The following is a 20,624-nucleotide window of genomic DNA, read 5'->3' on the forward strand; positions in this document are numbered from 1 at the left end:
TACCACCTAATACCTAGATAATAGTCCCCTGAGTTACTGGAGGCCTGTTCGGATTGTGTGCTGTCGGGAGAATATACCTTTATTTGGGGTAAGTTTCCTGTCACCCTCAGGTCTCTGAAACAGATTCCCAGGGATTTTGAGACCAGAACCTGGACCTTTCGCTCCTATTCAACTTGTTAGTTCATTAGACTGGTAGATCTTTCGGGATGAGGTGGCTGGTTCCGCTGGCCTTTTCGCCACTCGGTTTCCAGACGCAGGTATCTCGCTCCCTTCAAATATCTTCCATTCGGAGGTTCAACCCAAGTTCAATATCTTAATACACACACAGTGACACATCAAACCTGGAAGCTTTCAGTTCCCCCGCAATACGGGAGACAAATCCATTCCTTCATGCTGTGGCAGTGTAACGGCCGCAACCTGTTCAAAGCCATGCCACGGACAACAAGATCTTCGCTCCAGGCGGAAAGCCTGGTGCTTCACGACCCTGTCTTGACTAGTCGTCCCCAAATCCAGCTGAGACGCTCTGGCCGCGTTATGTCGAAACGAAATCCACTCGGACATCATGACAACCCAGGGAGCATGCTGAGTCCCAGGTTATCGGCCGAAGAGGACCAAGACAGCGGCGATGAACCGGGGCCAATTAGACAGCGATCGAGAGGCAAGACCAAGAGACAACATCTTTCAGCGGAACCGGAAGTTCATTCGACCAGGAGGCGTACGGCTATCACCACTGAAACGAGCGAGATGGCGTCAATGATGCTCTCGGATGGAAGAAAGCAGGGTACTACCCTCGGTTCGGTGGGAGTTATCTGCTCTTCTGACAAGGTCGATTCTTTGGAAAACTCGGGAGTCTCTGGAGTGGAATGCCCAGAATCGACTGAAGGCGCCTCTGACACGGTGGAGAGGGGTGCTGCGAGGAAGCCAGCTATCAATAGCCCCTACCTGCCATTGCCGTGGAGAGGGAGGCTAGGCTACGCGTGTTTAAACACCTACCTACGCTCGGCGAAGAACCCTGTTTTCTGCTCACGGACTTGCCGAATTGCCTCTATTCTCGACCACCGCCACCCACTTATGGACCCTGCGATGCCAGAGCACCCCGTCAAGAACCGGCCAGACAAGTCTCAGGAGCCGTCGGTGGAACGAGGGCTGAAGTTTGTCCAGAGTCTCGGCCTCGCCAACGCCCGAGACATGATACGGATGCTCCGTTGGAACGACAAATACGGCATCAAATTCATGCGCCTGAGTTCGGAAATGTTTCCCTTCGCAAGCCATCCGGAGTATGGATACCGGTTAGCGCCGTTCGCTTCTGACGTCCTTGCAGAGGTCGGGAAGCTCGCAGCCAAGCTTGGGCACCGCCTGACGATGCATCCAGGCCAGTTCACTCAGCTCGGATCACCACGGAGAGAGGTCGTTGAAGCGGCCGTGAGGGACTTGGAGTATCACGATGAGCTTCTGACGTTGCTCCGTCTCCCTAAGCAGCAGGACCGTGACGCTGTCATGATCATTCACATGGGCGGGGTCTATGGAGACAAAGCGGCAACACTGGACCGGTTCCGCGCCAACTATGCTAGGCTTTCGCCCTCGATCAAAGCTCGTTTGGTTCTCGAGAATGACGACGTTAGTTGGAGCGTGCACGACCTGCTCCCAGTGTGCGAGGAACTCGATATCCCACTGGTTCTTGACTACCACCATCACAACATCGTCTTCGACAGTAGCCAGTGCCGCGAGGGTACGCTCGACATTAGCGCTCCCACTCTCCAGACACGCATCGCGGCAACGTGGACCCGGAAGGGAATCCGACAAAAAATGCATTACAGCGAGTCCTGTCCGGGAGCAGTAACGCCGCGAGATCGGCGGAAACATAGCCCGCGTGTCATGACCCTGCCTCCGTGTCCCAACGACATGGACCTTATGATCGAGGCCAAAGACAAAGAGCAGGCGGTTTTCGAGCTCATGCGAACCTTCAAGCTGCCTGGCTTTGATCAGATCAATGACATGATTCCTCACGAGCGGCAGGACGAGGTTCGAACACAGCCATTGAAAAAGAGAAAGCGTGCATCAAACAACGGTACCGTGGATGTCAATGACAATGGTGGCGATGATCTATCTCAGAGAGCGCCCATGCCAGAAGTATCGGACGAGGACTACGCCATGGGAGGCCGGGAGAACCGAGTGTACTGGCCACCAGGGAGCGAAGCATGGCTGAAGCCCTTGAGGAGGGGAGCTAAGGTCATGCTTGAAGACGCCGAGGAGTAATAGCGTGACGGAGGACAGGGGCAGTTCAAGGATTCATGTCCATTGCTTAGAGATTGCAAAATGCTAGGTGCAAGTTAACCATAGATGATCTCATGATTAGGGTAACCTGTGATAACAGCTCTTTTGATCCCTGCGTGGGCTGGTGGGATTATGTATGTATATGACCCAACACATTTATCAGCGGGCTGGTTGGGCAAACAGAGAGGTCGAGCACCCAACTCCTAACTCCGGACTGAAATTACATGGTCATTGTGACCTGACGTGCTGGTGTGACCATAACCATTCCGACTGTGAAGTTATTGGGTTTTCGACACGCAGAGTGAAGTCAGGACGGAGTCGACGTGAGCATTCCCCTGCTTAATGGGATGTTAAGACGTTCGGAGACTTAATAATGAGCCTCAACGGCACGGAGGGGACGTGTAGTTATCTTCTTAATCGCTTGGACTTCGAGCGAAGTCTTGCGACCCGATGCTTTTCGAGACAGGGAGCGCAAATGTAAACATCGTTGTTGTGGTTTTCGCATGCGGACTGCCTCAAAATGTCTGCTCTGTTTGGCCATCCCAACCGCCTGAAAACACAGCGGTAGGTAGGTTCCCCATCAGCACCCATAGCATCATTTGCACCACGTTTCAAGCAGCCACAGGATGCAGCACAAAAACCTGGAAGGCCTCCATGCTTCCGATGGATGTTTGTCGTTGCCAGTTGGTGGCAGACAGGATTCCCATGTCTGTGGACATTGCACCCCAAACTTCCACCTCCTGATTTTTGTGGAGATGGCGGTCGTCTGCCTAAACCAGTCCCAGACGGGTCTTGCCGTTCTGGGCTGTGGTGCCTGAAGGTTTCCGCTATGCTGTCCCGTGATTTCGCGGAGAGCAGCGCTGTTGCCTGCGGCTGTCTGCCAAGTCGCGACGCGGTCACCCCAGCTCATGCAGCTGAATCACTTCACACAGGGGGTCAAGCGTCCATATTTATTGTCAGGATATCAACCTGGCAGACTTGAACGATTTGTCCGGAGAGGGGCCATCGCTCAAGTTCTGACTCTCACTGTATTTATTTCAGGTGGTTTGCCCTGAACTCAAATCTCCAAACTCAGTTTCTCTCTTTTAACTTCTTCCACTCAAGTTTCTTTCCCTTCTTTTGACTTGTGCTCTCGTCAACACGCTTCAGGTTCACGCCTGACGTTACGACTCATTGAACCACACGCCCGACGACACTGGGGACTTTTCAACTTCACTATCCGAAAGCCGACCCATCTAATTGACATCGAAATCCCCACTATGCCTCCGAAGCGGGCAAGGAAGGCTGCCGCCGCAGCCAAGCCTGCATTGGATGGTTGTGTGATTGCGCTCAGCGGAACCTTCCCTGGTACAACACATGGCGCCATCAAGGCCCGAGCGGAAGCCCTGGGGGCGACTTTCGAGAACGCAGTGACCGACAAGACCACCCATCTCGTGGCATCCGCGGCTGATTATGGGAAGCCGAGCACGAAGGTCGCCAAGGCCAAGACCCTCGGGCTGCACATTGTTAGCCTGGAGTGGCTGTCACTCTGTGAGAAGAACAACACGAAAGAGCCCGAGAAGGACCATGTGCCGGGCACATCGGCTGTCGCAGACAATTCTCAACAAAACGATGCGCTTCAGACGAACGGAACCTCGACTTCCGCCGTCTCCAACTCCAGGTCGCGGAAGAGGGCGCCGACTGCCGGGGCCGACGACGCTGCCGATGATGAGGCCGATGCTCCAAAGGCCAAAAAGACCCGGGGATCTAAGGCGGCTAAGACGACTGCAGATGTCAAGAAAGAGGATGAGGACATTGAGATGAAAGATGCCAGTGACGCCATTGAGCCCGAGCCAGAGGAGGACCCGACGACAAAGTCGAAGAAGGCCAAGGCAGAACGGGCAGTGGGCGAGGGACAGGTGGCAAAGGACAAAAACATCGTCATCCCGCTTGATGAAGGATGCCCTTATGTGCAGTGCAAGGTTTACATTGACGACTCGGGTATCATTTACGACGCCTCTCTGAACCAAACCAACGCCTCTCATAACAACAACAAGTTCTACCGCATCCAGGTGAGCAATATCAGGAAACCGATGAGGGCTGAACAGACACCTGACTCTCTCCACAGCTTCTGCAAGATCCCAATGGTCAATTCCGGACATGGACGCGCTGGGGCCGGGTCGGCGAGCGAGGCCAGACGCAGGTCACTGATCCCGGGCCGTTGAGCGATGCCATGCGGCAGTTCGAGAAGAAATTCAAGGACAAGTCTGGGTTGGCCTGGGCTGACCGAGGCAAGGACCCCAAACCGGGGAAGTACGCCTTCATCGAAAGGAATTACGAGGAGTCAGATGATGAGGACTCGGACGACGAAAACACTGCGGGGACAGCGGACAAGGGCAAGAAGTCGAGCGATTGGAAGCCTCCCGAGTCCAAGTTGGACCCGGCTGTCCAAAACCTCATGAAGCTCATCTTCAACCAGAGCTATTTTAACGCTACCATGTCATCGCTCAACTACGACGCCAACAAACTGCCTCTCGGCAAGTTGAGCAAGGCCACCATCACGCGCGGTTTCCAAGCCTTGAAGGACTTGTCGGCGCTCATTGATGATTCGTCATTGGCCGCCAACTACAACCTGTCCTACAACGCGGCCGTCGAGCATCTTTCCAACACCTTTTACTCCCTCATCCCGCATGCCTTTGGTCGCAATCGCCCTCCCATCATTCAGAGCCAGGCAATGGTGAAACAAGAAATAGAACTTCTCGAAAGCCTGAGCGACATGAAGGATGCGGCGTTGATCATGAAGTTAGAAAAGGCGGACGACGATGTCCACCCACTCGACAAGCAATATGCAGGCTTGGGGATGGAGGAAATGACGCCTCTGGATCCGGAGAGCAGCGAGTTCCAGCAGCTGAAGACCTACCTCCTCGAAACCCGCGGTTATACACACGGTCACACATACCAGATCGAAAACATCTTCCGCATCGAACGCAAGGGCGAGTTCGCGCGCTTCGACGACAGCGAGTTTGGCAAGATGCGGCAGAACAGGCGTCTGCTGTGGCACGGCTCACGCGTCACGAATTTTGGTGGTATCCTGAGCCAGGTAGGGAAATCTCCTTTGACCCCTGACACTCGAGCATTGTTAACAGGTTTGTCGCGCAACAGGGTCTCAGAATTGCACCCCCGGAGGCCCCAGTCTCTGGATACATGTTCGGCAAAGGTATCTACATGGCCGACATGGCATCCAAGTCGGCCAACTACTGCTGCTCGTATATTTCGGACGGCACAGCCCTCCTCCTACTGTGCGAAGCAGAGCTCGGCAACCCTATGCAGGAGCTGATCCACGCCTCTTACAACGCCGGGGAGGACGCAAAGAAGAAGGGTATGGTTGCGACTTGGGGCCAGGGCCGGACAGGCCCGCTGAAGTGGAAGGACGCTTCGTGCGTGCATCCTTCCCTGGCCGGTGTCATGATGGTGAGTTCAACCTGCGGAAATGGACGCTATGGCTCCTTACTAACAACCTGTCCAGCCCGATACGTCCGTACCCCCTGGAGACACCAACGTGCCGGGAGCCTCGCTCTACTACAACGAGTATATCGCCTATGACGTGTCACAGGTGCGCCTTCGGTACCTGTTCAGGATCAAGATGTAGGGCGAGGCTGGGGACGCCGGGAGCCGATTATAGCTGTTCGTGGATGAGTGCGTCCACGCTTTTTGCGGGTGATGAGGTCTCGCACAATCAGAGTCAAATGTGACAAGATCAAGGGTGTAAGGAGGAGTTGCTCTCGTTGATACAGGTTCAACTTGCTTTGGGGGGAGGGAGGCTCAGTCAGGGAGTTTATTTGCTTCATGATTCTGTCCAGCTCGCTACGAAGTTTACCGGCCAACCCAATCATGTAATCGGGGAGGTTGCGGAATTTAACGCGGTGAATTACATACCCTTTCGCCACATAGAGGACTGGGAGTCATCCACCTTGGTTTCTGGCAAGAAAGAACAAACTCGTGGATTCGTGGCACCCCAGAATCTCTGACAGCGAAAATCAGGAGGTGGTCTCGCCAAGAACCGTGCCCGCCTCAAAGTGATCCCCGGCTGGATGTTCCGTCGACCCACGAGGGTGCCAAGATTCGTGTGGGTCCACGGGTTTACCAGGAAGGCGGGCTGCCAAGCAGACCCACCACGTTGTGCCAATCAACTCGGTGGCCCTCTCGAACCAACTCCGCAGCCCAGCGGACGCAGCCGTCGGTGAGAACCGCTCTCAATTCTCGTTTGAACAGCACAGCAGCTTGTAAAGATACCTCGGCGACAGAGACGCTGGATCCTCACGAGATGCTTGCGGCAACTGAGAAAGAAGAACCGCCAACGTGCCTAGCAAGATACCGACGTGTGCAGCATCAGTTGTGGTTTGACGGGGGCGACTCGGGATAAACCACGAACCCTCGTTGACTGTGGTCAGGGGTGAAAAGAAAAGTCCAGGTTGAGTCAAACTCAAGACGCATCGCCCAGACGAGTGACGCGAGACAACCTCAACATCGGGACGATCGACCGACACCCAGACCGTCCTATGACAAGCCGAACTGCGCTCTCATAGCGCATTAAGTGTATTTTATCACTGGAACCTGGCCAGGATCCATCCGTCAACTACCTGCTGAGCTGCCCGACGACATCGCTCTCACACCCATGAGCGACTCAACTCGTCCCCAGAAGCGCACCAGCAACACGTGCGTCACCTGCCGCGCACGCAAGGTCCGGTGCGACGGGCGCCAGGGCATCTGCGCCAACTGTGAGCGCCTCGGTTTTGGATGTTCGTACGACGAAAGCGTTGGCGTCGAGGTGGTCGGCCCTGGAGAAAGCAATGGACCTACGGCCATCTCGGTGCCACGCCGCCGCGTGCGTCAGGCTTGTCAGACCTGTCACGCTCGCAAGGCCCGCTGCAGTGGTTCACTTCCCAGCTGCGACCGCTGTCGTGCGCAGGGACTCGAGTGCGTCTACCGCCCAGGGAAACGTTCGCTCCCCATGCCGAACCTCGCCCAAGCCACCTCCCCTCCTTCCGGGGCAGCGCCCATGGATGTGGACTCGCAAGCTGGGCAGAACGCATCCAACGATTATGGCACTTCAGGCATGACTGCCAGCCCTCGTGCCGCTGGCCTCTCCGAGTACCCGCAGGTCGACCTCGACGAAGCCTTGGTTTTGAAGGCCTTTGACAACTTCTTCCGCCATGTCCACCACATCGCCGTCTTCTCCTTCTTGCATCGACCATCCCTCATGGAGCGGTACCATGCCGGATCTCTCGACCGTGCCTTGGTGCTCTCTATCGTGGGCATAGCATCGCTCCTGACCGACCTCGGAGCCAACATGGTAACCTACGGGAATCGCTGCATCGACGAAGCGATATCCATGTGTCTTGGAGCTCTCGAGAAGCCCACCATCGCGCGGCTGCAGGCGCTGGTGCTTGCCACGAAGCACAGGATCCTTTCCAAGCGTTTCTCGAGCGCTTTCATGCTGCACGCCATCACCAGCCGGTTCGCCACGGCGCTGCGGCTCCCCCACGAGAACCCCGATCTGTGCTTCTTAGCCCGAGAGTCGCGGCGCCGCGTCATGTGGTCCATTTACATGATAGACGCCTCCATATCAACTGGCCAGCCTGAGGTTGCCCTTTGGCCCTCTCCGGATCGCCAGATTCATGTGCAACTTCCCTGCAACGAGAGGAACTTCGACTTTGACCTGCCCGAGCCGACGGAGCCACTGCGGTCCCCAGGGCCTGACGCGGCTGGTGTCGTCCCGCCGCTGCCGGATGTGCTTGGTCTTATGGCGCTGCACATCCGCCTGTACTGGCTGCGCACCCGAATCTCTGAGTGCATTTCCCGTGCGACAGCAAGCCGCTCTCCTGAGACTCTTGCTGTTCTGCCAGGCCAGCTGGCTGAGTTTGTTGCTGAACTCGACCTATTTGACGCGCGTCTTCCTGCTTCTTTCCGCGAAAACGAAGCCAACTTCCGCCTTCGGAGCTATTCGCAGCGCCTTGGAATCTTCGTTATGACACACCTCCTGCGCCGGCAGTGCTATCTCGACTTGCACCGTATTTTCTTGCCCGGACTGAGAGAATCTCTCCCGCAAACAGTACTGGACAGCATGGATCCGCTCTTCGTGATGCACAAACGCCACAGTTGTTACGAGCACGCCAGGGCTATGGCCGACATGTTCTCGCAACTCCTGAGCCTGAGCAACAACAAGCCGCCAGTAGCTGATCTTGAGCTTCCTGGATGTGCTTTTCAGTGCGTGAGAGTCCTGTATCACGGCCTCCAGACGGACAACGCGGCTCTCGGATTCACCCGAGAGCGCATCGAGGAACTTGCAAATGTGTGCCTCCGGGCAGCTCGTCTATCAACTCCGGGGTCGGCCTCTGCCAGCATTGTAAGTTTCTTTTTCTACTATTCCGGAACTACGGTTCTACGTCCAAAAGGCATCAGTTACTCACCCCTTGACAGCAAGCCGATATCGAACGGATCATATCCAATGGCCTGTCCTTGCCCGAGGTGCCACCGTCGCTTGAAACTCCCACCATGCCGCTTCTTCCCCCAACACAGCCCGCAGCCCGCCCTCCAGAGGAACCGCAGCAGCATCTTGATGCTGTGCAGATGGCTGCGATAGGACCGATGACATCATTGAGTGTGCCCGTGAGCCCCACTCCTATCCTCGCCACGGCCGCTGGTCCTTCAACTGCCGTCGTTGCTGTTACGCCTGCGCCGCCGGCCGTCGCGCCATCTCAAGCCAGTGCCCTGACAAGTGCGAGCAACGCGTTCGAGGAAGCAGCCCAGGCGCTCAATTTTGGGCCGGACTTTTTCGGTATGGAATTGTGGTCAACTGGCTTGCCGGATGGTTGGAACGAGATGGGGCAATATACCCCTGGAGGGATGTCATGACGAATTTGATGATGTGAGCATAATGATTTGTTTGTAGTGTCTTTTTGTTGTTTGGAGTTGGTGATGTTTGGCGTTGGTCCCTAGACTCGGGACAAGCCCATGTCTTAATATACTCGGATCGGTTGAGCACGTGCGCGTGGGGTGCAGATGAGGATTGGATGGCGTGGTTTCGTCACCGGCGTTTGTGGGGATCTGCATTTGGGGGTTGCTCTGTGAGTGGATGATCAAACGTTGGTGGTGAGGCTGCGAACTCAAAAAACACGAAAACCACCAGCCTGATGTGAAAACATTAGATTAATGATCATAATCGCGTCCCGGCTCATGTATGTACATCATGCAGTCGTTATGTACCCTAGACAATGCATCACTCCGATCCGTGGTTCCGTTTCTCATGACATGCTTGTTGGTTGACATCCATTGCTTTTCCACAACGTCGAGGACAACAATCCACTTCTCCCTTGGCTACCGCAAGAGTGGTGTTTCTTCCGACGGTCCAAGATCCTCGCTATCTCTCCGAGCGCCCACGGCGACCACTATCGTCGCGTTGTGGTCCGGGTCGACACTGCGCTCGCGATCGATCCAGCCAATGCAGATGCCAGCACCCGGTCCGAGAATGAACGAGGCAACGGCAACAACCAATGCGGTCCTCCAGCCCGCTTCCACCAAAATCCAATACAATACGGTAAGCCCAACAAAGAAAGCATCAATAGTGATGAACTTAAGGGCAGAACGTGTCATTTCACGGCGGTCATCGGCCTGGGTCAGAGTCCAAAGGAAGTGGGCCTGAGCCAACACCGAGCAGATGATGGGCACAGCGTAGACGGCGAGCAGGCCACAGCGACTGGACTCGAGGTGAAGCGAGTCGTGCCAGCGGGGGTCGCGGCCGAGGAACAGCACGAGACGGCGCACCGTTTGGCGTATGATGGAGACCCAAACCGGGAAGAACAGCCAGACGAGCACCGCGACCGGGTGATTGGTGATGAGCAAGGCAAGGGAGGGTACCACGCAGCCGAGAGCCACAGCGACGGGGATGGCGACTATCTCAGCGAGACGGCCTAGGTGACGCATGTTCTCGCCAAACACAGGATCGGTACGTCCGGGAAGGGGCGGGGGCGGGACGCCATGCCGGCGCGCAGTGATGATGGCTCGGCTCCGGTGGAAGAAGGCAGGAATGATGACGAGCTGCCACACGATGGCGCCTCCGATGAGGTCGAAGACGAGCCATGGCCCCGTCGGATAGGCGATAAGTACGCTGGGCGAGTTGCAGATACGCGCGGCTTCGACGGTGCTCACGGTGAGCAGTCCGGCGATGAAGGCCAAAATGACGGCCATGAGGCCAAAGGAGCGTACCGACGCCCCCGCCTCCTGGAAGAAGCTGACGAGGAAGCATGCGGGGCTACCGAGGACGGGGATATGGGAGAGCCACGGAAGCCGAGAGCGTGCGTGGCACTGCGAGTAGAGCATGTAGGTGTTCGTGTCGCTATGCACAAAGAGGACAACACCCGTAGCGATGGCCAACAGCACCGGGATGATGATCAGGTAGCGCAGAGAGAAGCGGTGCACCGCCGGCCTTGGGCGGGGTCGAGTATCCATGTTTGTGGTGGTTTGGGTGATTGGCAGGCTGATGATGATCTAATTCTGGCGTTCCACTCCTGGGGGCATTAAAAGCACAGGGCCTGTTTCTCTGCTTTGTTTGAAGGGATGAAAGAAAGCAATATCTAGGACAAATAGTTGAGTTTACTGACCCGAAAGTTGAGCGAGGTCGAGCACAGGGTGAAAGTTCCGCCACAAGCAGAAACGCGTGCTGGGTTGTGCCCGGCGGTTGGAAGATGGGAACCTCGTGATTGTTTTGCTGCTTGGCGTTGATCTGCAAGATCTGCTGACCAGTCCCGTGCAGCTTGCCGAATGTGGGGATTGCAAATTGCGGGGCAGCCCCACAGAGGGGAATGCCGGCGGCCGGCCGGATGCACGCGGGGATGTCGTCCGACCCGGCCGGAGACCCACCTCGGCACGGTCTCGGGCCAAGACCGAGTGAGTTACCGACAGGATTTCTGGGGGGATGGGAAAATCCGGCGAAATACAAACTTGACAAAGCTAATGGGAAGAATCCATTGCTTGAATTTGTGCCGAAAATCTCAAACACTGTTGCCGATGGCCTGGTTTCTGCTCAACCGCCAAGTGACAGGGCAAGTACTCCGGGCATCGTTCACGGCTCCGGTGGGAACTAGAAGGATTTAAGGTATCTGAAGCGGACCATGGTCACCAGGAAGTATATCTCTGATAATATGCTACCTCAAGGCATGGAGCTAGTCAGAGAAGTATTGAAACCGAATGTTCTGTTCATTAACATCTAAGCTGAACGCGCGGGCGCAATCCTCGAACCAAAAGTAGAGGACACAAAGAGGGAAATGATAACGGAATCAAGACACACCCCCGAAACTTCATCCTTCGACTTGACATATTCATGTTGCAGTCTGTATCGCTCATCCAGGGGCTGGCAAAGTCCGAGATGGATCAAACCTTCGAGGGAGTTGCAACACCCCACCAAACACCTGAACCGACCACGCACTGTTCATGAGTTTCCCAAAAAGAACCTAAAAATGTTTTTCCATACCGGGGTTCGAACCCGGGTCGCCAGAATATTCACATGAGGATGAAAATCTGGAATGCTAACCACTACACTATATGGAAATCGTTTGTTGGGTGTTTGAGTAGTCACCCACCACGTCTCATGTGCGTGCTTTCGACAAGGTGATGTTGATTTGGGGCCAATGCCCAAAGTTAATACCTGAGATTTTGCTGAATCCCTTGATGTATCAATGGCTGTTGTTCCTCACCTACCGATATTTCCTGATGGATGGGCTGGCATGCTCAAGGCTTTCATGGTCAGAGAAATCAGAATGAGCCTGATCCTTCTAAACCACGACAGCAACCTTACCCTTGCGCTGATGTTATGTGGGTTTAATCCATCACTGCCTGTGTCCATGACAGGATTAATCTGATTTCTCATGCATTCATTCGTATCATGAAGTGCCGAAGATGGGGGAGGTCCTGTGAGTTCTCCACTTGTAGTATCGACCAACCTTCATATCTGGAACTATGAACAGTGCTTTGGCCCGACATGAATTCCGAAACACGAGTTTGTATTGCCAGATGAAGCCAGAAAGCTAAGTAATAGTTGATGACGCACTCCACGCTGCAAGGTCCCATTGCCTGCCGCCTCCCGTGTCGGGAGTGTATTTCGGTCGCCATTCCCGTGCCAATCATGTTCACAGGGGAAAACTGCCGAAGCACAACTCCCGTAAAACAAGCTTTGCCAATATCGCCAGTCTAGTTCATGTCAATTATCCGTCGCCCCATCCAGGACAAGCCTTCTGGAATCCATGAACATTGTGCAGGGCCCCATTCCTCCCCTCACATACACTGGGCCTAGCAAGGTATAAAAGGAACATGATTAACTTCCAACCTTGATTCCGGGCCATTGCGTCTCATCAGCGCTCTCCAAAAGCCACCTCACACCATGTACGCTTCTACTCTTGTCGCCGTCGCGGCCCTTGGCCCTTGGTTGGCTGCCGCAGCCGACTGTACCCGGGAGTTCCTCAAGGAGGCGGCAGACAGCCTTCTAGCTGCACATGCAGCTGGTGATCCAAGCCTTCTGAAGCCTGTCTCCGAGGCCCTAGACTACCGCGAGAACTTTGCCGCAGTCAATATCGAATCAGGCATCCTCTCCAAAGCCATCAAGATCGATCACTCCCGGCACAGCCTTGACACAACGCAGTGCGCTACGTACACTGAGATTGTTTCAGCCACCGGATCGACGCCCTACGTTATCGGCACACAGATTTACTTTACGGACGGGGCTGCATCAAAAATCGACACTCTCGTGACCACCACTGGCGACTGGTTGTTCAACGCCACAAGCACATTATATTGGGCCAGCCGTGAGGACTGGGGCACTATTCCCGAGGACGAGCGCGATTCCCGAGAGGTCATCCAAGCAGCTGCCGACGCTTACCTGGATATCTTCAGCGACAAGAGTGTCGTCGTACCCTGGGGTTATCCATGCTCACGTCTGGAGGGCGGCATGTACACGGGCAACGGCGGTCCTAATGATAGGTGTGACGTTGGGATTCCGAGCGGAGTTTCTCTGACCAACCGGCGCTATGTCATTGACGAAACCGTCGGTGCTGTCTCCGTATTCCTGAGCTTTGCCTCCCTGCCCGACAGCCACGAGTTCCGCGTCGAGAAGGGTAAACTGAGATATGTGCACACAATCACGGTCATGGGTCGAGGAATTGGAAGGGTTAGGAGGAACTTCAGAGAGCGATCTGCTGGACCACCTCAGTGATTATGACACGCTGGGCAGAGGGGCGAATATGAATACATGGCCTGTGTACTGTACCACATTTGATGAATGTCAAGTCAAGCTCCTGCTCGACCTATGAGATTTTATGTTTGACTGTTAGATCAAACGTTGAATTGGCGCCTTTATGACACAGAGTTAAACACCACTTCAACCAAGCTGTTGTTCTGATAGGCCCGACTCTGATTCCGTATTACCGTTTCTCGGCCTGCGGGACTTCGGATAAATAGCATGTGCGCGTCAGCATTCTTAACAATGCGTCCTCTTCATCTTGTGTCCGCATTTGTGACTTTTTTTGAACACTACTCTCCAATTGCTCTTGAGCAATCACAACTACATCCAACTCACCGATATCAGAGCTGAAAATCATGTCGCAGCCGCCTTCAGCACCGCCGGGCTTCACGGACCACACGTTCAAATCAACCAGCGGTGTTGACCTAGCCGTCCGGGTATGGCCGGCTGAGACACCGGATGCTAAGAACGCCCCGTTTGTGATCTGGTAAGCAGAGCCATTTCCCTGAACCCCACAGCAAGTTGGATGAGTCCGAGAATCGGTTTTCATTTGGTGTTTTCGTCCTGCATTCAGACAACCTACAACCACTCTGAGGCAGGCTGTGAAGAACCCAGCTTTGGCCGTCGCTCTCCGGGGGTTCGACCGCTCCCTGGTTACACTAACTGTGGATACGTTGGGCGAACAGGATGCTCAAGTTTACATGGAAATTTTCGTAGTGCTCGAAATCCCACTAATAACTGTTCTACTTAGGACACATGGAGGTGGATGGCTTGCGGGGTTTCGTAAGAATCTCCCACATGCTGAGACTGACAAAGCGGAGCTAACAACTTGGGCCAGATTTTGCACCCTTGCCATGGATGGCTCCTGGTTCCAGGAAGCGTGGATATCACCTGGTGTCCCACAATTACAGGCTGGCACCCCAAGCTCGAATCGATGATCAGCTAGCGGACTGTCTCGAGGCAATAGAATGGTGCCGTGCCAACCTGCCCAAGATCCTTGGGCCAGAGAAGGTAGACGTCGACCGGTATGTCCTGTGCGGCGAATCGGCGGGCGGGCATCTCGTGACGTTGACGGCACTCCATGCCACTCCTCCGCCAATGGCAGTGGTTGATATGTATGGTGTCGTCGACTTTCTCTCAATGCCGGCATTCGGTCCTCCGGACCAACGGCCTAGCAGGGCGAATGAAGGGCCGTGGGACGGCGTGTTCTCTGAGGACATGCTCAACAAGCTGCTCAGGGACCGAGACATGAACAACGTCCTGACTGACGCGCTGCCATGGGACGAGTTCACGCGCTTCACTGACGCCGAGCTCAGCCAGCTTTGGGCCACTGATTTCCGCTTCACCGAGAGGGTACTCATGCAAGCGGAACTACACATGATGCACTGTCTCTCGTGCTCTGCAGACGGCCTGCGAGTGGGCATCATGCATAGGGAAAAGTTCGGGGATGAGGAGGAGTTTATGGCCTTTGTTCGCTTGGTATCCCCGTTTCGTGTGCTGCAGGAGCGGGTGGCTGAGGGGAAGCGAGGAACCGAACTATTTCCGCCGACTGCATTCTTGCATGGTACAGGGGATAATGTCGTCCCGATCCAACAGAGCTACAAGCTGGCCAGTCTCCTCAAGGAAACCGGCGTGCCGGTAGTGGAATGCTACGAGGAGGGAGAGCTCCACGTCTTTGATTTGAAGTACACGGTAAGAAGTTCATACGATGTGCATAGTGTTAGTAGCCCACTGACCTTGGGAGAAGGGCCCTGAGATCCCCGGTTGGCACCAGTACATTGAGCCCATTCTCGACTTCATTGATACACATGTCGGCAATGTCAAGAAGGAGAATCGAAAGGCTTTCTGTGAAGGCGTGATGACAGCGTGAGTATCCAGTGGCTCGATTCGGGCAACGGGAAACATTATTTTAAGGGGGGTGTTTGTTGGTGGGCTGAGCCAGGCTTCGTGTCATGTTTCGATGGTATGTACCTTACATATATGATTGGACACGGACCAAACAGAAATGTGGCCTCTTATGAGCTTTGATCTCACGGCGAATCGAGTCCTGAACCTCTGGTTTGATGCCAGAACTGCGCTTTGAAACGCCGGGGCTTGATGCCCCGTCAAGCCTCCAAACGCGCCGCCCAGAGAATCCCTCCATAGAGTTGCCCGATGAACCACTCGTCCTCATATGCTTCGTCAAAATGACCAAGGGAGGTATAAAAGCATCGTCCCCCGTCAAACTCCTGGCACCACGCCACCGGGTGGTCTTCTCCATGTGTCCCGCCCGTGTATGATGCCTCATCCACCGCGAGCAGGACATGGAGCTTGTCGGAGACTTTCCTTGGGTGCGTCCTGAAGTTGTACCACTCATCCAACCATGTCCTTTCCGTCTCTATTTCCACTGGCGCGTCTGATGTCTCTCGAGCTTCGTTTGATATGCCTCGGCGTGCCGTCCGTATGATTGGATGATTGTTGTCCAGCACACGGATTCGACCAAGCCGTGGCTCCGGATGGTTGTCGAAGATGGCTCCAATCAGGGATTCGTACCACTTCGAAGACTGCAGCGCAAAGCTGGAGCAGTGGACAGCTACAATCCCGCCGCCTGACCGGACGAACCCCTTGAGGGCTTCAAGTTGGTCATCGTTCAAGAAATCGCCGGAGCACTGTAGAAGAACGATGACACGATATTCTGAGAGCTGTTCCTTCGTCAACAAGGAAGGATCCTCGCTGTCGTCGATGCGAAATGGGTGCGGGGTGGTAATTGAATCTGCCGCCAATCGATGAAAGGCCCGGATTCCTGCGGGAATCGATGCGTGGCGATAAGCCAATGTGCGGCTGAAGACGAGGACCTTGAAAAAAGGGGTCATTCTTGCTGGTGTTCCAGGACAGTGAGGTGGCGGCAATCCTGGGACAGGTTGGAAGTTGGTTGTGTGGGGTAACTTGGACCAGACCCGCTGCTGATAAATCAGCCCTCCACCGAACCAACGGCAAACAGCCTTGCTTGGAAAATGACCTTTTATTAACCAAAAAACAAAAATGTTGTTCATCGGACTATGGAAACTATTCACAACAAATCCCCCGACTATACTTCACTCTTTGAAGACTTCGGAAGTGTGCTGCTGTCCTTGTCCGCCCGACTCGCACCTCGGAAAAGAACAGGATCATCTTTTTGGCTGTAGAAAGTTGCTTCGACCTTGTGAATGACGGCCTCCCGGATAGCCTCTTCACTGCGGTCCATCCATACAGGCCAGCCCGAGCTGGACAGCGGCCAGAGCACCTTGTTGTCAATGGACTCGATCCAATCACTGCTCTTGGGTCTGGGGCGGCTGGCGATGACGTCCATCTCCGCTGCAATCTGGGCGCAGTAGCCCTCGAGCGGCAGATCGTTGACATCTTGGCCGAAGGGGTTCTCGATCTCGCGGCCGATGTACAGGATTCCCAGGATGATGTACGCAGCGACGACGGTGGCAGGGATGGTAATCCAGGGCTGGGAGCCAACAGTACCGAGAAGCTGGAACGGAAGGACGAGAATGTAGACCCAGGTTATCTGCGCAATGGCGATGGAATAGGCGATGGGCAGCGGCGTCGTAAGCACGCGCTCCGTCCCTACCAAAATATCGTTGAGGGTAGAAATGTTGTTGTATGCCGTCGTCTGGTGCATGGGGACAGGAAGCCGGCCGGAGACCGACAGTTCGTCCGTGTAGCTTGCCAGGTAGGACAGGATTTCGAGAGGGAGGTTGCCCAGGGGTCGACCGGCCCGTTTGATGGCCTTGCGTGGGTTGCTCTCAGCGAAAGAGATACCGAGATATTCGCCCACGCTCTTGAAGAAACCGTGCCGTTTGAATGTCCGATGCACGTTTTCATGGTCCTCCTTGGTGGCGGCGAGAGCGAATGTGTTGAGGTGCGAGACAAGGCTAGAAATATCATCATAGCACGTATATGGCTCAAAGCGAAGGCGGTGTTTGAGCGCGACTGAGAAGGCGACGATGAGGTTCATGACCGTGAGCCTCTCGAGCAGGTCCTTCTTCTCGGCTTCCTCTTTTTCCTCCTCGGGGACATCCTTGCGTCCAGTGGCGTGGATCCAAAAGATGCGCCCAAGGCTCTGGCTCGTGAGGATCAACTGGGCCCAGTAGCGGCGACCTTCGGCATAACGTTCGTACGCGGTGGAGCTCCGGAACGACAGACCAAGACCAACCACGAAACCGAGTACCGTCAACAACACGCTGCCGATGTTGACTATTCGAATGGTTGTCAGAACGAGTTCCAGGCGGCGTTCAGGGGAATTGGCATACGTGGGGTGACCAAGACGTGTACACAGGTGATCCATGATGCCCATGCGGCGACAGACAGCAACGGAACAATCAGCTTAGGCAGAATGCTTCCATGCATCTGCATAAATAGAGGCCATTTTGAGTGTTTTTGGATGTCACGCGGACCCGTCTAGAGCTCGAGTTAGCGTGGAAACATGAGGGGGCATGGCAAAGAGAGACGCACAAAGTAGTCATCAATGTCGAGGGATGTGTTCTTGCGGCTGAAGGGATTCGGGGTAGTGTAGAGACGAGGAGAGGTGAGGGAGGCGATTTCATCGCGGACCGGCGCGTTTTTGCCGTTGGTCTTGAGTTTTTTGGGCTTCTGGTGGTGAGGGCTGGTCATGGGCTCATGGGGTTCATGATTCCCTCCATGCCCAGCGGAGGTCGCGGGAGCCGCGGGAGCACCGGCGGCGGGAGCGTCATCGCCCATCGTGTCCAATTTCGGGGTGAGGATCGTCAGGAGGTTTAACAATGGGAGAGATCAAATGAGGGGAAGGGTTGGTTTGTGACAAAAAAACCCAAAAGACGACAAAAAAAAAGTCTGCGGTCTTGCCAGCAAGAGAACGACAAAATTTTTCTAGAAGGTTAGATGAGCGAACATGTCAGTAGGCGAGCGTTCATAAAAGGAGCTGCGAGACTTTGGTCAACCCGAGACGCTCCCCTGCCAAGACGGGCAGGGGCCGCGTTGTATCCGGGCACGGGAACGGATCAGTGGCTCGCGCCGCGACATGAAGGTTTGCGTGGAGAAGTCTGAAACATGCGTGTGCGGACAGGATTCGGCGCAGCGGGCATAACGGCGCCGTAAGCCCAATGCGTGAGATTGGCGCTGACAAGACGGGAGCCTAAACTTGGCTCCCGTTGGCGTTCAAGCGCCCGGTCTAGACCTTTTTCCGTCAACATGATCTTGTGTCAGGGCCAGTTGCTGCTGGTCTTGTTGCTGACCCTGCGTCTGGCGAAACGCCCCGTCAACCAACAAATGATGTTGCGCCACGCGAGGTGCCATGCGCAGTGAGATTGCGGCTGCACGTGCAAGAAATGGCGCAGATGCGTCGGATGACAGAATTCCCAGTCCGGACGGCTGTTGGTGAGTAAGCTTCCCATTCTGAAGGTGACTCTTCTGGTGTTTGGTACAACATAGGTACCGAGGTATCTCAGGATCTCTTTTGGGATGGCCTAGGGGTGTTGTTCCAACAACGAGCAGATGTTAATAATATCTCGTATTGTCGCCCGATTAATGGATATCCTTAGATGCTAGAGCGCCTTAAGTTTGTAATCCAGAAAAGGAAAGAAAAGGAAAGAAAAGGAAAGAAAAAAGGAAAGAAAAAAGGAAAGAAAAACGAAAGAAAAGACAGAATAAAAAATGGAAAAAGAGAAGAAAACAGGAAACCTTACTTACCTAGGTATACCGAAGTACCTAACTTACTGTGTAGTTGGTTACCCTTACCCTGATGTCCGAGGATGCCCTCAAGCCCACCCCTGAGGCCGGCCAGGTGAGCACCAAACCCGACCAGGACAAGAAATATACCTATGAACAAGAGGCTAACCCTAACCCTAACGCCAGTGGTTCTAAGCGCAATTTTATTCAGCTCTTGCAAAACGCCAATCTGCCGTTCTAAGCGGTTGGAAGCGTTTGGCGTGATGTTGTTGATGGTGTATAAAAAAAGAGAAAGGGACCCGGTTCGGGATGTTTGCAACCATGGCAACCATCGGCATTCTGGTCACATGGGGAAACGCCTTGAGAGCTGCCAACAGCTGCAAGGTCTCCTTCCCAAAGTCGTAGCTGTAAAGGCTCACCAGTGAATGTGCCTTGGGGATCTGTGAGCAAATGTCTCCTAGTTGAGATTAATACACGATGGACCGTGTTGCGTCCTGAAGGATGGCCTCGAGCAGCCGATGGGTCTTGTAACATCGAAAACAGATCTAGGGCCAGCGGGAGCTGAAACGGAAGGCTGGGCGGAAGCAGGTTGGGACTGGTGTCTAGAGAGCGGGATGCTGGGCTCGTCCGACTACAATACGGTCGCAGTGTCGAGCTCGCGAACCTGGGCGGTGATCTAGATAGAGGACGCCGGGGTGTTGGCATCATACCTAATCAAGACCGGATAACATCACGAAGAACTCTTAGGTCACCCGAGCTTGTAAAGAAACTGCGCTTGAGATTTGAACTTTATCTGTTCCCAAGTACCTGTTCCAAAATGTTTTCAAGTTACGCTTATTAAGATTGCACCTTCGCAACGTCCTTTCTTTTAATATTATCTGTTCTAAGTCCATTGCCATAAGATGTTTCATAACTATCAAACAAGCGTAAGACAAGTCAGTCGGGACCAAAGAATATACCCAGGTACTAATAATTATAAATAGCATCTAGCGGCGTATTAAGAGGAGCACGCCTCCCATCCTGCCCGCGCTTGTAGCAGAATGCGACGAAGACCTGTGGTTGCTCGCCGCACTCGCCTTCCCGCCCGCGGCAGCGGAAGGTATTGCTACTGTCCGTCCCGCCGCCGCCGCCGCCGATCCCCCCACCCCCGACACCACCAACGCGGCCGCTGCCCTCGAGGACACCCCCGACGCCCCCGCCCCCGATTTGGCTGCCCTTACGGGTGCCACCGACGCCACTGATAACCCCGCCGCCGCCATCATCTCCAGCAGCCCCGCCCGCGCTCTGGTCGCCTTCCGCCCCGTCCCTAGCCACGTGGCACTGGCTCGCCCTGCCCGCCCCTCCTCACACCAACGAAGCGGCGGAAGTCTTCTTTTGAGGCTCTGCCAACCAAAAAAAAAAAAAAAAAAAG

At 54.7% G+C, this 20,624-nt stretch overlaps 9 protein-coding genes and 1 non-coding gene across 10 annotated transcripts in view, besides 2 other annotated features; 6 read left to right on the forward strand and 4 right to left on the reverse strand.

Moving 5' to 3' along the window:
- Positions 1-1,083: 1,083 nt before the first annotated feature.
- On the forward strand, positions 1,084-2,256 carry VTJ04DRAFT_7014 (uncharacterized protein; the record flags this gene model as incomplete). Its single annotated transcript, XM_069365296.1, has 1 exon — positions 1,084-2,256. One exon carries the CDS (start codon positions 1,084-1,086, stop codon positions 2,254-2,256), a length of 1,173 nt encoding a protein of 390 aa, XP_069219036.1.
- A 1,277-nt stretch (positions 2,257-3,533) lies between these two features.
- On the forward strand, positions 3,534-5,902 carry VTJ04DRAFT_7015 (uncharacterized protein; the record flags this gene model as incomplete). The annotated part of the gene is made up of 4 exons (XM_069365297.1): positions 3,534-4,325; positions 4,382-5,353; positions 5,416-5,724; positions 5,780-5,902. 4 exons carry the CDS (start codon positions 3,534-3,536, stop codon positions 5,900-5,902), a joined length of 2,196 nt encoding a protein of 731 aa, XP_069219037.1.
- Positions 5,903-6,928: 1,026 nt separating this feature from the next.
- VTJ04DRAFT_7016 (uncharacterized protein) lies at positions 6,929-9,168 on the forward strand (the record flags this gene model as incomplete). The annotated part of the gene is made up of 2 exons (XM_069365298.1): positions 6,929-8,659; positions 8,734-9,168. The coding sequence occupies 2 exons, from the start codon at positions 6,929-6,931 to the stop codon at positions 9,166-9,168; spliced, it is 2,166 nt and encodes a 721-aa protein (XP_069219038.1).
- A 462-nt stretch (positions 9,169-9,630) lies between these two features.
- On the reverse strand, positions 9,631-10,761 carry VTJ04DRAFT_7017 (uncharacterized protein; the record flags this gene model as incomplete). The annotated part of the gene is made up of 1 exon (XM_069365299.1): positions 9,631-10,761. One exon carries the CDS (start codon positions 10,759-10,761, stop codon positions 9,631-9,633), a length of 1,131 nt encoding a protein of 376 aa, XP_069219039.1.
- A 1,012-nt stretch (positions 10,762-11,773) lies between these two features.
- VTJ04DRAFT_t81 lies at positions 11,774-11,859 on the reverse strand. The gene has a single exon. It is a non-coding gene; the product is annotated as a tRNA-Glu (tRNA).
- An 829-nt stretch (positions 11,860-12,688) lies between these two features.
- VTJ04DRAFT_7018 (uncharacterized protein) lies at positions 12,689-13,516 on the forward strand (the record flags this gene model as incomplete). Its single annotated transcript, XM_069365300.1, has 1 exon — positions 12,689-13,516. The coding sequence occupies one exon, from the start codon at positions 12,689-12,691 to the stop codon at positions 13,514-13,516; it is 828 nt and encodes a 275-aa protein (XP_069219040.1).
- Positions 13,517-13,899: 383 nt separating this feature from the next.
- VTJ04DRAFT_7019 (uncharacterized protein) lies at positions 13,900-15,413 on the forward strand (the record flags this gene model as incomplete). Its single annotated transcript, XM_069365301.1, has 4 exons — positions 13,900-14,030; positions 14,295-14,326; positions 14,382-15,235; positions 15,291-15,413. The coding sequence occupies 4 exons, from the start codon at positions 13,900-13,902 to the stop codon at positions 15,411-15,413; spliced, it is 1,140 nt and encodes a 379-aa protein (XP_069219041.1).
- Positions 15,414-15,648: 235 nt separating this feature from the next.
- Positions 15,649-16,395, reverse strand: VTJ04DRAFT_7020 (uncharacterized protein; the record flags this gene model as incomplete). The annotated part of the gene is made up of 1 exon (XM_069365303.1): positions 15,649-16,395. One exon carries the CDS (start codon positions 16,393-16,395, stop codon positions 15,649-15,651), a length of 747 nt encoding a protein of 248 aa, XP_069219042.1.
- A 215-nt stretch (positions 16,396-16,610) lies between these two features.
- VTJ04DRAFT_7021 (uncharacterized protein) lies at positions 16,611-18,268 on the reverse strand (the record flags this gene model as incomplete). Its single annotated transcript, XM_069365304.1, has 3 exons — positions 16,611-17,764; positions 17,821-17,968; positions 18,023-18,268. The coding sequence occupies 3 exons, from the start codon at positions 18,266-18,268 to the stop codon at positions 16,611-16,613; spliced, it is 1,548 nt and encodes a 515-aa protein (XP_069219043.1).
- A 1,018-nt stretch (positions 18,269-19,286) lies between these two features.
- Positions 19,287-19,328: a sequence feature (Short protein (VTJ04DRAFT_7022, KAL2120061.1) was converted to a misc_feature.).
- Positions 19,329-19,399: 71 nt separating this feature from the next.
- Positions 19,400-19,408: a sequence feature (Short protein (VTJ04DRAFT_7022, KAL2120061.1) was converted to a misc_feature.).
- Positions 19,409-20,115: 707 nt separating this feature from the next.
- Positions 20,116-20,624, forward strand: part of VTJ04DRAFT_7023 (uncharacterized protein) — a gene marked incomplete at both ends in the record, with an annotated part of 2,770 nt that continues 2,261 nt past the window's right edge. The window contains 2 exons of the mRNA XM_069365305.1: positions 20,116-20,148; positions 20,204-20,527. Coding sequence (XP_069219044.1) covers positions 20,116-20,148; positions 20,204-20,527 — 357 coding nt within the window. The remainder of the gene's footprint in view (positions 20,149-20,203; positions 20,528-20,624) is intronic.

This window comes from Mycothermus thermophilus (assembly GCF_041956435.1).
Source record: "Mycothermus thermophilus strain CBS 625.91 unplaced genomic scaffold VTJ04scaffold_4, whole genome shotgun sequence".
Taxonomy (NCBI): domain Eukaryota; kingdom Fungi; phylum Ascomycota; class Sordariomycetes; order Sordariales; family Chaetomiaceae; genus Mycothermus; species Mycothermus thermophilus.